Source organism: Homalodisca vitripennis, chromosome 2 (assembly GCF_021130785.1).
Source record: "Homalodisca vitripennis isolate AUS2020 chromosome 2, UT_GWSS_2.1, whole genome shotgun sequence".
In the NCBI taxonomy this organism is placed as follows: domain Eukaryota; kingdom Metazoa; phylum Arthropoda; class Insecta; order Hemiptera; family Cicadellidae; genus Homalodisca; species Homalodisca vitripennis.
In genome coordinates, this window is record NC_060208.1 from 46,066,103 (window position 1) to 46,080,605 (window position 14,503).

The 14,503-nt window shown below is 39.2% G+C and overlaps 1 protein-coding gene across 6 annotated transcripts in view; it reads left to right on the forward strand.

Moving 5' to 3' along the window:
• Positions 1–14,503, forward strand: part of LOC124356185 (protein Gawky) — a 139,901-nt gene that overhangs the window by 118,763 nt on the left and 6,635 nt on the right. For all 6 annotated transcript variants that reach the window (XM_046807362.1, XM_046807363.1, XM_046807365.1 and 3 more), the window contains one exon: positions 13,218–13,337. In XM_046807362.1, the coding sequence (XP_046663318.1) occupies positions 13,218–13,337 (120 nt within the window). The remainder of the gene's footprint in view (positions 1–13,217; positions 13,338–14,503) is intronic.

Genomic DNA, 14,503 nt, shown 5'->3' on the forward strand with positions numbered 1-14,503 from the left:
AACAAAATGACATCCTTGTTTCGTTTTGCTTTGTACGATACCATAGTACAGTTGTTCCTGAAGGCAAATGATGAGCTTCCAACTGGCCGATCCTTGGTGTTTAGGAAGGAACACGGAATTTCTCGTTTGTTTTTTCGCAGTGTGCCAACGATCGTTAGACGGTGATTAGACATAAGCTCTTCACAAAGAGGTATAGACGTAAAGAAATTGTCTATAGTTACATTTCGGCCTGATCCTGAAATTGGCTCAATCATACGGTTGACAACCTCCTTGGCAGAGTTATCAACACAAAAGGTCAGGTTGTCTTGCAACATAGAGCTCTAAGTTAGATGTGTAAAAAGTCTTTGCACAAACTAATGCATACACTTTTAGTCCATATCTTCCTGGTTTTGACTTCATATAGACTCTGAAACCACAACGCCCACGAAATGACTCTTAACATTTCGTTGACAGTAACAAATTCACTAAGCACAAAATTCTTCTGGCAGTTTTCTATAAAGTCATTGAATAAATCTCTCATAGGAGCCATGTTATCAAGAGCCGATCTGTCTTCTTGCGTAAGGATGTCATCAAATCTCATACAGCGAAGTAAAAACTTAAAACGTTTGATTGACATACAACATCTGAAAAATTCCACTCCAGTACCATCTGTTTCCCAAAGATCTTCTAAAATAGTGTGGCTGCTTTTCATGACACCAGCCATGTACATCAACCCAATCACTGATTTCATTTCAATTGGTGTAGTCGTATTGGCATCCCTTTCTCTAGAAAATTTATATCTATTCTCAGTAATGTATACGTTTGTGTAACCTGTTATGTCATTGATGATATCATCGGTAAAAAATCTTTTCCAGGAATCAAGAGGAGTTTTTGCTTCTTTAGCACAATGAGCTACATACCCCATTCTCATTCTCAATATGTTTCTGCTAGGAGTTCTAGACAGAGCATTTTCGTTAGGATTTAAATCCCAAAGCATATGTCTTCCTTTATTAATGTAAGCTTCTTTCCCATTTCTTCTTGTTACAATATTTTCATTTAACCTAGCAGTCAATGGAACGTTTTCCAAATCATCGAAATCAGCGATTGACAATGAATTGTGTTGAATTTTTGTTATGAAAAAGGATTTGTTGCTCACCAGATTGCTCCTGTATTTCTTCTTCATCGTCTGATCCAACATCCAAATCTACATCATCTACTACGTCATCTGCAAAAAGTTCCCGAACAAATCCACCGGTTGGTCTTTGGATATATTCATACTGTTCTTCCCTCTCCACACTGTCCAAAAGTCTGACAAGTCTCTCATCTTAATTTCCATTTCACAAAATTCAAATAAAATATATAGTAAAATTTAAAAAGAAACCATCACATGTCACACATTTAGGCGCACACGGATTATTACAACATAAAAACTAAACACAATAAGGCGCTCACGGAGATTCGTCCTAGCACTACAAACACACCATCGGGCCCTCACGGAGGAATCGTCCAGTCACGCACGGAAGTAGACCTCATGCTGACACATTTTGATAAATAAAAGCGGGAAGCTATTGTTTCGTTTCCCCGAAAGATGCTCGTGAAGCACACTGCAGGAAACGACTGCCGACATCAGAAAAGTAGTACTATTTTTAATAATAAAACATACACAGAGGAAAACTCTGTTGAAGCGCCCGATGGAGGGTTAATCAGAAGTTAGATAATTGATCTTGACTGTATAGTAAATAAATTATATTGTGATGTTATTAACAAGTAAACAAAGAAAGAAAAATTGAACTAGTGGTCTCAAAAGAAATCAGAGGTACGAAACCAGTTAAAACAAAATTTTTCACCATTACTGTTATACACATAAAATACATAATAATAAATTGTAGTACAGTAACAATAAACAATAGACCATTTATATTTTTCAATAAACATTAATCAATTGGAATGGGTAGATTCTGATACTCATATTTCAATACCCAACTAGTATTATTATAAAATAATAAGTCAAATCAACAGAAATGCTTTAAATATACTTGGATTGTCCTAATTTCACAATATCATCACAACCAGTGATATGTCAAATCGTAATCTTGAATCCTCCGAATCTTTAAATAAGTCTATTCACAGACAATAGCTGGTCATCAGTAAAACATTATCGAATGCTAAAATGTGTTAACGTATATAGATAAAATAATTGCCTTGGCTTTTTAAATAATATTTTAACCACAGTTCCTTCGCATTTTATATATGTATGATAATTGCAAATCACCACAAGTCTGCTGTGACTATTCACGAACAATAATTACGCAAATTACTTCAAACACTTTCACCATAGATAGATGAAATAATTATTGGACCAGTTAATACACGGGCTATCCAGAAAGTAGATTATATTTTGATATAAATAACAACAAAGTACAGGAAAATAATTGTATTATATACGGTATCATCAAAGTGCTGCGTGATAAGCCAGGTCTTCATTATTGGAAATGGATGGTAGTCGCTGAGTGCAAGGTCCGGACTGTAAGGCAGATGTGGAACACCTCACAATTAAAAGCATCCAGGACGTCTCCAGTGGTTAGGTGTAGTTGTGCAAAAACAAATATTAAAACATAACTTTCCTCTGCACTTGTTTTGTATTGCTCTTCTTAACTTGGAAGCATAAATTAGCAACGTTTCACAATACCTCGCAGAATTTATGTTTGTGCTATGTTCTAAGAAATCAACAAGAAGGACTTCTTTCCTGTCCCAAATAATGGTTGCCATAATCTTCCCTGCGAAAACATTTGCATACATTTCTTGGTTTTTTTTTTTTTTGGAAAGTGTGTGCCCACACTCCATAGACTGTAATTTGGTTTCGCATGTTTTACCCAAGTCTCGTCTCCTGTAATTATTCAATCAAGCAGCAGGTCACCATCTATTTTGTAAGTGGCCAAAAATGTCAATGTAGCAGCCATACGTTGATTTGTATGTGTTTCTGTTAAAATTTTCTGTACATATTTGGCACAAAATTGATGGTAACCTAACTTCTGCATAACAATCTCGTATCACAAACTCCTTGAAATTTTGATGAATACTAAGTGAGAGTTCTCTTATTGTGAATTGGCGATCTTCTCTAATCTTCTCAAGGACTCTAGAGACAATTTCATCGGTACCAATGCTTGGCCGTCCACTTCGTTCCTCATGCACAATAGATCAGCCTAATGTACCACTGACGCACTCCACCTTCATTAATCACATCTGTTCCCATAAACTTGAACAGAGTTGGTGATAAATTTCAATTGGTCTATTGTGCTTGGCCGACAAAAACCGTATTACCGACCACACTTCACATCTCTCGGATTTTCATTTGCGTCACACATTTTAAACTGATATTGTAAAACAAGGTGTGACAATAACATCTCACTAGCACACTGCATAGCCACAGAACGGAGAAATGCCCTGACATCAAAATGGCCACGATAGTCCTGCCCCTAGCGGCTACAGAGCGAAACATAATCTACTTTATGGATAGCCGTCGTATTTCGTATATTTATGATTTACGTTTGTCTCTGTTCAAGAATAGACTTATTTTGAAGATTCAATGGAATTGAGATTCAGATATGAAACAAATTACTAGTGTTTCGGACTTAAGTATTTTAGAGATGTTAATAATTACCATGGATGTGTAAAAGGTCTTGCTAATGGACAGGAACTACTTATTTAATTTTAATAATTTTCAGAAGTAGTTAGCTATAAAAAGGTAAACAAGTAAGGAAGTACAATAACAACGTTGTTGGAGGCGCTTAATAAATAGGAGCATTGAAGTCTTAAATATCTAAACGTGTACTATTTTTGTAAACATGACATGTTAATGTTCTGTTTAGCTAAATCATAATTGCTATTGTTCTTGGTATCGGAAATATTATAATCAACTCTTTAAACTAATTAACTCTAAGTGTTCATTAAATTGTTCTACACACAGATTGTGATAACGTTTGCTCAGTACAGGTTTACTACAGTGCAATCATGTTATAACACCTATCTTATGTTTCATTAATGAAAATGAGTTTAATTTGTTTAAAAAAATATTTCTTTATGTTTTACCAGCTTGTAACGTTTTCTGCTTTAGCCCCCTTAACTTTCCTCAAAAATTACCTAAATTATCAGGGAAAAAATGTTCTCTCGTCTGTTTATTACTAATCAGAAGGTGCACAGCAATGCTGGATTATGCACATGAAAAATACAAACTGTTAGTTAAATATCGTTTTACATAACTATGAAGCATTAATTTTATTTTTTATTATTATACACATGGTAAGACAAAGAACGTAGTTTTTGTGATAAGTAATTTTTGTACTACCACTGTCACTTGAATAGACTCATCTAATTCATGGCGATGCACACATAAATAAAGAAATAACGAGCTGCAAGCAAATACTGTCTACTACTATTATTTGGTTATCTATATTTGTTTTCATTTCAAAATATGTCTTAAACATGGTTTAGCTATAGTAATCTGCATACTGTCAACGAGCTTATTCTCAATAGACATGGTCCAATGCTTGAACATGAAACATTCAATGTGCGAATTTCAAGTCAAATATCATTTGTGAAATCATATTACTTTATTTTGGTTGACTACCTGCAATTTTTCTATCTATAACTACTAGCGAAATAATACTAACGCTCATGTAACAAAGAACTCGCCTTGGCTCAGGCACTTCATACCTCTTGAGCCAGTATGGATAAAAACCACAAGCTTATTTATTTGTCTTATATATTATCTCAACGCAAGATTATTTTCTTGTCAAAATGATTCAGTGTTTACTAGTTTTGCACAATGAAAATTTAATATGCTACTGTGTTGCTGGACTGAATGTAGTGTAACGTAAGCATCACTCGTTCATGTCCTATAATTAGTGATGTGGCAAATCTCGGTACATTCAATTATCAAATCTGAGCCTTTTTAATTTGGTGGATTTGAGATTCAGTTTTAATTTATCACTAACCTCAAGCATCCACCAGACCTAGATAGTCTTAAAATTCCCTTAAATAATGATTTGACAGATTAATTAATAATCTGATTTCGCTTATAAAGTTTCCCGCGTAAAAAACCAGCACAGGCCGAATCAGCAGGAAAACGTGATGACGAGGTTTCACTGTATTGGATTTTATAATTTTATTGATAATTTTCTAGGTTGCCCTAGTCTTGTTTTAAGATTTGTTTATTACATCTTTGATATAACTTTTCTTAGGCAATTGAATACCATTTTATCTTTTTGAGTATATTATACTTATGACTGAGTTTTGGCAAGTCTGCCCAAGTATGAAAATTGCTGACAGATAGCTTTAACTTTAAATACATGGGTCATTCAGAAAGTAAGTTGTGAGGCATCTCATTGCCAAACAGTGAAAATAATAGTGTGATCTGAATGGTGCTGTGTAGCTATGTACATTATACATCTGGCAGTGTCACTGTGATAGTCGCTATGCCATTCATATCACCCACCGACTGAAGTACATAGTATCATTAGATTTCTTTTGTAAACAAATTGCAATTATTGAAAATTCATTGTGAATTGTGTTTTGTGCATAAAAAAACATCAGACTGGTGCCAATGGTTTCACGAAGAACAAATCACTGTTTGTAACGAAAAGCGAAGTAGCCACTTGGTGTTACTGGTGACCTCTCTAAACAAAAAAATCATAAAGTTAAGGAAAATACAGTTTCGCAATCACTGTTAAGTCAAGAACTATGCAATTAGAAACCTGTTCCTTAGGGAAATGCAATGCACCGTAATGGATACACAAAATTTCAAATGATCCATATAAATGTGACTTGATATTGCACAGCTGCAGTAATGGCACATTTATATGTCTGTAAATAATAATTAAGTTTTAAAGCCCTATGTCGTCTTCCATCTCAACATCTTTTTTCTAATCCGTATTCTCGTTGCTCGTCATTTTCGGTAGCTACATGTTGTGTCGCATATATTGCAGACGTCGCTCTTGTTGTTCGTCATTTTCAGTAGCTACACGCTGCTGCAAATTAGACGTCATAACATCTAAATCATGAGATCTTTCTGCTCCTATAATGTTAGTTAAGGTTTGCAGGCATTTGACTGTGGGAAAAAGTATATAAAATAGATAAATATATTTAATTTTAGATTAGATTTAAAGGATTGAAATTATTCATCACCTTATATTACAATCAAAATTTCCTTTCAGTTTGAACTTTCGTTAATTTATACAAAAATGTTTATTTTTACTCAATGGCATTTCTGATGAAACCAGCTGTGAGGATTGGCTTGCTATTCTTGTTACGATACGTCAGATGTCATTTACTATAGAATGTAAACAAAGAAATAAAAAAAAAATATATAAATATTGACTTTGTAGCATTTTTTCATTGCTTGAAAACACGGATAAAACAACGTTTTATAAAAATGAAACCTGGCTAGATCGATTCATAACCCGACGTCCTGGGTATGACGTTAAACTGCCTGCCCCCCCCCCCCCCCCGCCTAACCCACTTCCCTAATTCCTACCCAATCCCTTAAACACTGCCTACCCTGTGTCCCTTCTCTTCGTACCAGGGTCTATTCTATGGTCTGCATTTCTTCTTTCTTTTGTGCAGCCCTCGTTTTTTTCTTACTTCTTTTCTATCCACGTTCTGTCTTCTTTTTCCCATATTTCTCCGTAGGGGAGCGGCCTGCCCGGACGCTTTAAGGTTGGCGACCTTTCGTACCCCTGAGCTGGTGCCAGACTATTGTCCGAACCTGGCACCTCACCCTATATAACCGAAAATTCCTAATCCTGTCCGACTGGGTCGTGTTGTTGTTTGCTGGGAGTGCCGGAACTGCTACACAGATCCTCGAGCATGCCCGTGTTCGGGGCTGTGTAGTAGCAGAAGGCTGATGTGAGCTAGCTCTGTGCCGAGGCATAACGATATACATGAACCCTGGTGCCAGCCACTTCGGTCCCTGGTCAGGAAGTGAGTAATGGACAGATATGTCGGAGATTTCTGTTGCCACGTGCGAGCCCGAGCCGTGCGTGAATTCCCGGCTCGGTTAAACGAGATAACACCGGGCCCCGGGGAACTGGGGTAGGGCTGCCTGCCAAGCTACGGCTGACAGGTACCCTAGGGTATACCCGTTCCCGGTTGTCTCGGCCTGCACCTTTACTCACGATGCGCTGGTATACTACTAATTATGGATGTGGGCAATGAATCCCTACCCTACGGGCAAAACACACGAGTAGTAATAAGAGAATCAATCGATGATTTAGACAAAAAACGTCCCCACTCTTCAGAATCTGAAGATGGAGAAGAAAATAATAAGCAAATGAAATTAAGTAATAGTAACACAAACAAACAGTATCTTCCAACGCCACTATTCCTTGTGTTTAAACACAAAAAACGAGAGCGAAAATCTGTCCAAAGTAAGTCCTTTTGTGATCAACAAGGCATTAGTCGGAGCAGGCGGTTCGCCGTCATCGGTCAGGAAACTTCGTAACGGAACTATCCTGGTTGAGGCGGTGAAACGCTCTACAAGCTCAGAAGTTCCTCTCCATGAAAAATTTTTACGATCAGGTAGAAATTACTGTACAGCCTCATGAATCGCTAAATTCCAGTAAAGGAATAGTTTTCAGTCGCGAGATGCTGTGTTGCTCAGAAGCGGAACTGAAGGAAGAGTTAAAGGATTCTCTCTCGTCACTGATGTGGTGAGAATAACGAGGGTTGAGAATGGTGTACCAACACCCACCCACACCAGGTCATATTTTGACCTTCGCCCTCCCTCACCCACCAGCCACGATTAGAGCAGGATACCTTTCTCTTCAAGTTAAACCTTACTTCAGAAATCCCCAAGATGTTTTAGATGCCAGCGTTTCGGACATTCGAGCAAAATATGCACCGGCTTAGAGACATGTAGCCGATGTGGTCAAAGTGGCCACAATGACAAAGATTGTACAAGCGGAGAAGAGCACTGTGTGAACTGTAAAGGCAAGCACTCTTCAAGCTCTCGCAGTTGCAAGATTTATTTGGAGGAGAAAGAGATATTGAAATTAGTAACACTAGAAAAACTGTCTTTTGGCGACGCCCGTAGGGAGTATAGGAGACGGGTTTGGACAAACTCCAAGAAAAGACATCTCCTACTCTCAGGCTGCTTCTGCTCCTCCAGCCCAGCCCGCACAGTGCTCCTCCTGCTCCGCTCTAGAGGGCATGGTACGAGAACTCACTCAACAGGTTGCTGCCTTGGTGCAGCAGTTGAGTGCCAAGACCTTGCCGCAAACACAAGCGAGTAGTCATACGACTTCTGCCCCCGTAGCAAAGGGACCCCCTAAACAAACAGGAACCATTCCCAGGCCAGTATCTGTGTCTGTGGCACCCGCTAAAGGAAAAGAACGACCATATGTCCATTCAAAACGGCGGAGGAAAGAAAGTCTCTCCAAGAGAGACTTAAGACCCAAATCCGAACGAAAGCTCAGGCGAGATCAAAGGGAAGCACTGGTTCACCCCCCACTCCCTGCTCCTCTCAACTTTCCATAGTTGATGAGAGTGAGATGGGGGATGACCTTCTGCTTCGATCGGAATTTGAAAACAACCCAAGGCACATTTAAACTTAATAAAAATAAAAAACAGACAGAAAATTACATACAGTTAAATAAAACATGAACGAATTCAAAATTATCCAGTGGAATATTAATGGTTATCGCGGACATTTGGAAGATGTAAAACATCTTTTACAAAACAAAAAACCTCATGTAATTAGCATCCAAGAGACTAAACTCCACCCAGCATGCCAAACCCCCTTGAGGGATTTGACATCTTTCGGGAAGATTTCCCTCACGACGGGCATGCCTGTGGTGGCGTTGCTCTATTCGTGGATGAATCCCTAGTGCCTCTGATGTGCCCCTCCACTCCAATCTCCAATGTGTTTGTGTGTTAATCCAAGTCCCGATTAAACTTTATATATGTACCGTTCTACTTTCCACCAATCCCAGTCACCCTCTGTCAAGGTGATCTCGAGGCACTGATCGGCCAGTTACCAAAGCCTTTTCTTCTCCTAGGCGACTTCAATGCCCACCATTCCAGTTGGGGGTCAGACCATTCCACACCAAGGGGAAACTTGGTCGCAAGAGTCCTCGGAGATCACAATATCTTTGTCCTTAATGACGGATCCCCAACTTACCTGTGTCCTAGGACGGAGGTCGGTCTGCTATAGATTTATCTATATGCAGTCCAGAACTTGCTCATAGATTCGATTGGGAGGTCCTCTCCGATACATTCGGGAGTGATCACTTCCCAATTCAGATCAAAATACCTGATTCTTCGTTGAATATCACTAAAAGACCAAAATGGATCCTCGACAAAGGTGACTGGGATAAATTCCAAAAACAATTTACATTACTAGATATAAATACTCCATTGGACATAAATACTGTAGTAGAACTTTTTACAAACTCTATTATAACTGCAGCTCAGGATAGCATTCCAAAGACATCACCCGAACCAAGACGAAAAAATGTTCCTTGGTGGACAGAGGAGTGTTCGAGAGCATTGCGAGAGCGAAGACGCGCCCTGCGAAGATTCAACAAACGCCCAACCCAAGAAAATCTTGAAACCTACCGTTCCATAGGGCAAAAACGCGACGAGTCTTCAGAAACTCCCCGAAGAACCTCATGGCAAAATTTCGTGACCACAATATCTCGAACAACTCCTAAGGCCGAAGTATGGAGAAGGTTAAGGTCGGTATGACGGGCAAACCCCAACCTTTGCCAATTTTGGGACTCAAGTCGGGCGGAGACGTTGTGACTGATCCCCGGGATGTTGCCGACCTGTTGGCCTCCTCCATATCGGAGGTTTTCAAAAAGTTCGTCTTACTGTCCTGAGTTTTTGAGATATAAGCTATATTCTGAACAAACAGACATACTACTCAACAATCCAAATCCATGTCCCTTAAATATAAGGTTTTCGATGCAGGAGTTGGACTCCGCACTGTCATGTACTTCCAACTCTGCTCCTGGTCCGGATGACGTGCACTATGCCATGCTTAGACATTTACCCTCAGAGGGTAAGGGGGGCCCTCTTAGCGCGCTCTACAATAGAGTGTTTTGAGGAACAAACTTTCCCGCTAGCTTGGCGTAAATCCCACGTCATCCCCTTATACAAACCGGGACATGACAAACTATCTCCGTCTAGCTAACCGGCCCATCTCGCTTACCAGCTGCCTTTCTAAGGTGTTGGAGCGGATGGTAAACCGTAGACTAATCTGGTTCCTCGAAAAGAACAATCTCCTTTCGAGAGAACAATGCGGCTTTCGCCAAGGACGATCGACGTTGGACCTCATGGTTTCCCTTGAGACAACCATACGTGACGCATTCCTTGAGCGAAAGCAAGTTAGTCGCTGTCTTTTTTGATCTGGAAAAGGCATATGACACAGCGTGGCGGAGAGGCATCATTAACACTTTCCAGGCATGGGAGTGAGTGGTAATATGCTGGCTTTCATTCAGGGGTTCATGTCTGACCGTACATTTCAGGTTTAGAATAGGGACAAACCTATCAAGCACAAGCAATCTGGAGAACGGGGTACCACAGGGAAGCGTTTTGAGCTGCACGTTATTCGCCGTCGCCATAAACGGCATAACGGCGTGTGTTCGCCGTCCTGTGCGCTGTGTCTTTGTTTGTGGACGACTTTGCCGTTTACGTCCCTGCAAGAAGACTTGCTACGGCGGAGCGTTTCCCTGCAGCTAACCATAAGGCGACTGGAGGAATGGAGTAGGCGGACGGGATTTTCGTTCTCTACTTCCAAAACCCAATGTATAACGTTCTCCAGACTAAAGAAGCTATTTAGAACCGACACTTACTTTGAACAGATCCCGAATAACATCAAGTCGGAATGTGAGATTCTTGGGTCTTACATTTGATTCCCCGACTTACATGGATCCCTCACTTAAAATCTCTCAAGGCAAAATGTTTACAAAGGCTAAATATGCTTTCGAGTTCTTACTGGGACCAAGTGGGGCGCGGACAGGACATGTATGCTGCGTTTCTACAAAGCTTTTGTCCGTTTCGTGCCTTGACTATGGTTCTCAGGTTTATTCTTCTGCCCGGCACAAGCGCGTTAGGAATGCTTGACTCGATTCACCACTCTGCGATCAGGTTGGCTACTGGAGCTTTTTCGTTCAAGGCCCTACACCTAGCTTATTAGCGGAGGCTAGTGAACCAATGCTGGATATGAGACGCAAGCAACTTGTCATAAATTATTTTTACTCCCTTAAAGCCAAGCCCGAAAATCCCGGCATATGAAACACGTATTTGAAAGTGACTTGCTCGAAGTCTATGCCAATCGCCCTAACATCTCAGCTCCCCTTGGAGTAAGGGCTAAAGTGCTCCTCTCGGACCTTGGTATCGAGGAGTACCAAGTAAGTCAATGCTACCAGAGTGATATTCCTCCCTGGTTAGTATTAAGTCCCGAAGTTGTCCCTGTCACTTCACAAGTACAAGAAAGGAAGCACTTCTAATTTAGTGTTCACGCAGGCTTTCCGGGAACTCTTGAGTGCTCGGGCCACCTTGCGACATAATTTACACTGATGGATCTAAGTCTGAGGATGGCACCGGATGTGCGTTCATAACGGCGAGTCTGTGAGTATAGATTCTGTCTGCCCTCTGTAAGCGTCAGTCTACACGGCAGAACTGACCGCTATTTCTAAAGCATTGAACATCGTCTGCCCAGGGACCAGAAGGCTGGTCATCTGCTCCGACTCGCTTAGTAGTCTGCAAGCAATCAAGGACATGTATCCAAAACATGTCCTTGTGCGCGACATCCGATGTGCCATTCACAGACTTCAAGTCCAAAATATACAGGTTGTTCTGGCGTGGGTGCCCGGGTCACGCGGGAATTCCCGGAAATGAGCTTGCCGACAGGGCTGCTGGGAGTGCTCATGAGCTTCCTCCTTTTACTGCTATGGTGGCAGGGTCAGACCTAAAGCCAATGGTGAAGGAGAAGTTAAGACGAGTTTGGGGTTGACTCTTGGTCTCGGACGGTGTGCAACAAACTGAGAGCCATAAAACACACAGTAGCTCCCTGGGGGACAGCCATCCGCGAGAAACCGCAGAGAGGAAGTAGTGTTGTGTCGGTTGCGAATCGGTCACACGCTGCTGACTCACGGGTACCTCATGAGCCGCGGGGATCCCCCGGAGTGTGCGTTTTTGTGGAGTGGCTCTGAGTGTCGAGCATATTTTGGTCGAATGCCGTGATTATACAATGCAGAGACGATCTTGTCAGCTCCCAGCAAGTCTATTCGATCTGTTTGGGGATGATGAGTCAGTCATTGTAAAACTTTTTGAATTCTTAAGAAGAACGAGTCTTATCTCAAAGATTTTGATTCTGAGCGAGTACCTGTTACTACTATGTCCTTCTATTTATTTGTTATTGTTATTTGTTATTTGTTATTAGTGAGGGTGGGTCCCTTTACAACCTTACCTTCACTAACTTACCTGGTTTTAGCATTAGATTGTTGTTATATTGTTATATTTTATATTGTTATTATTTATCTGACATATTTTAATTATTGGGCCCCTTTACAGCCTCTCGGCTATTTTTGTTATTTTAGTATTAGTCCTCTGTTCACTGTTGTTGTTTTTCTTATTGTCTTAATGTGATAATTTTCTTTGACAGCGATCCGCTGTCTATTCTTTGTACTGATAACGTGACACCATATTTTAAAGTGTAGGTGTCCGTTAACCATACGGGCATTGATAACCTACTACGTGTTTTATGCCCTTATAAATATTAAATAAAAAAAAAAAAAAGATTCATAACCCCCAAAACCTCCTGCTTATTAAATTTCATGAAAACCGTTTCCGAGATTTAGAATATATATATATATATATATATATATGTGTGTATACATACATACATACATACGAGGATTGCTCATTTAAAGATATTAGATAAGTGCTTAAATCTAAATGTTAATAAATAGTGTGACTTTCACATGTATGTAATAAAAAAGCTGTAAAATTTATATGAAAATTTGTATTTAACACAGTGCTATTCAAATCGCACCACTACCACCACCTGTTCGGTAATGAGATGCCTCGGCAACTTGCTATCTGAATGACCCTCCTACAATTATCTAGTGGATAAGTAAGCGGGAGAGTTTGTTGGGATAGACCTTTACAGTTTGTTTCTAGTGTCGTTTTTTAAAGTAATGTCTAATCTAATTTTTGTCTAATCGGTCTTGTTTCAGATTGATGGTTCCACACTGAAGACGCTCTGTGTACAACACGGGCCTTTGCAAAACTTTCACTTGTACCTGAATCATGGTATCGCCCTTGCCAAATACTCCACAAGGGATGAAGCCAACAAAGTGAGTATTAGAGACCAAGTCACTAATTGTAAGTTTTGACTTCGTATTTTGTCACTCTGTGATTGAGGAATTGCAATTCATCTCAGCTGACTGCTCACTGATTGTCGCATATAGCTGTATTTCGCTATGTTGTGAATATTCCACTTAAATTAATGTTATTAGTTTAAAACAGTACAAAGTACTGCAGTTAAATATTAGATTGTTCCTATTTTATTTGAAAATGAGTAAAAGGAATCATTTGTAGTCTCCCGTAGTCGAAAATACACCAATTACTAATTAGTTGCAAGTGGCATGGATGTGGGCAGTGATGACGATTTGAGTGATAGCTGTCTTGACATTTCTGAAAACATATTCTAGATATGTAAATATTGTATTAAAAGGTTTTTAATTTTTTTTAATATACTTTATCAATAGTTATTATTATTTTATCAGAACTTTGGTTTTATGTTTATTACTATGAATTTTAAAGCTTGTGTTACATTTACTTGCACAAAAATGGCCAAAAGGAAAATGAATGACATGTTCTTACAAAAATTTGTTACTCAACTTGTAAATAAATTAGACCTATAATTTTTTGTTTTATTAGAATTTGAATTAACTTTTACTTAAAAGAAATAGATTCTAGTGTAAATATTTTTTGCTATATGAATTTTTTCAAATGTTTGTGAATTAGAAGTAAAACAAAAAAAAAGAATAATTGGCTTGATAGGTTAAAAAATGGACTAGTTATGAGTTTCGTACAAAACCCTTATATTTTCCTTAAAAAATGGCTTGTGATTTTAGGCACATCACTTGATTGATATAATACCCGGGGTTGAAAGGGTTAAAATTTGACATTATTTAGTAAATGTATAAAATTGCTTTCATGTATTCAACGTATTTTTAAGGTTACAATACCATTATGTTTATTTGTCAAATGTATTTCTACGTTTGCCACGCATAATCAACAAAGAGTGTAAACTGTCCTTTGGTATTCTTTAGTTGTCTGTGGCTAAAGATGTTTGTGGAACCCAAAAAATAGGTATAACCTTGTATTAATGTAATATTTAATTAAAGCTTTCATAAATAAACAGGTCAGAAAGCCAGGTTGTAACCCTTTGGGTACAAGACCAAAGCTTTTCTTTCTATCTTAAGAATGCTGGCAATTTTTATCTAGGGATTGCTGA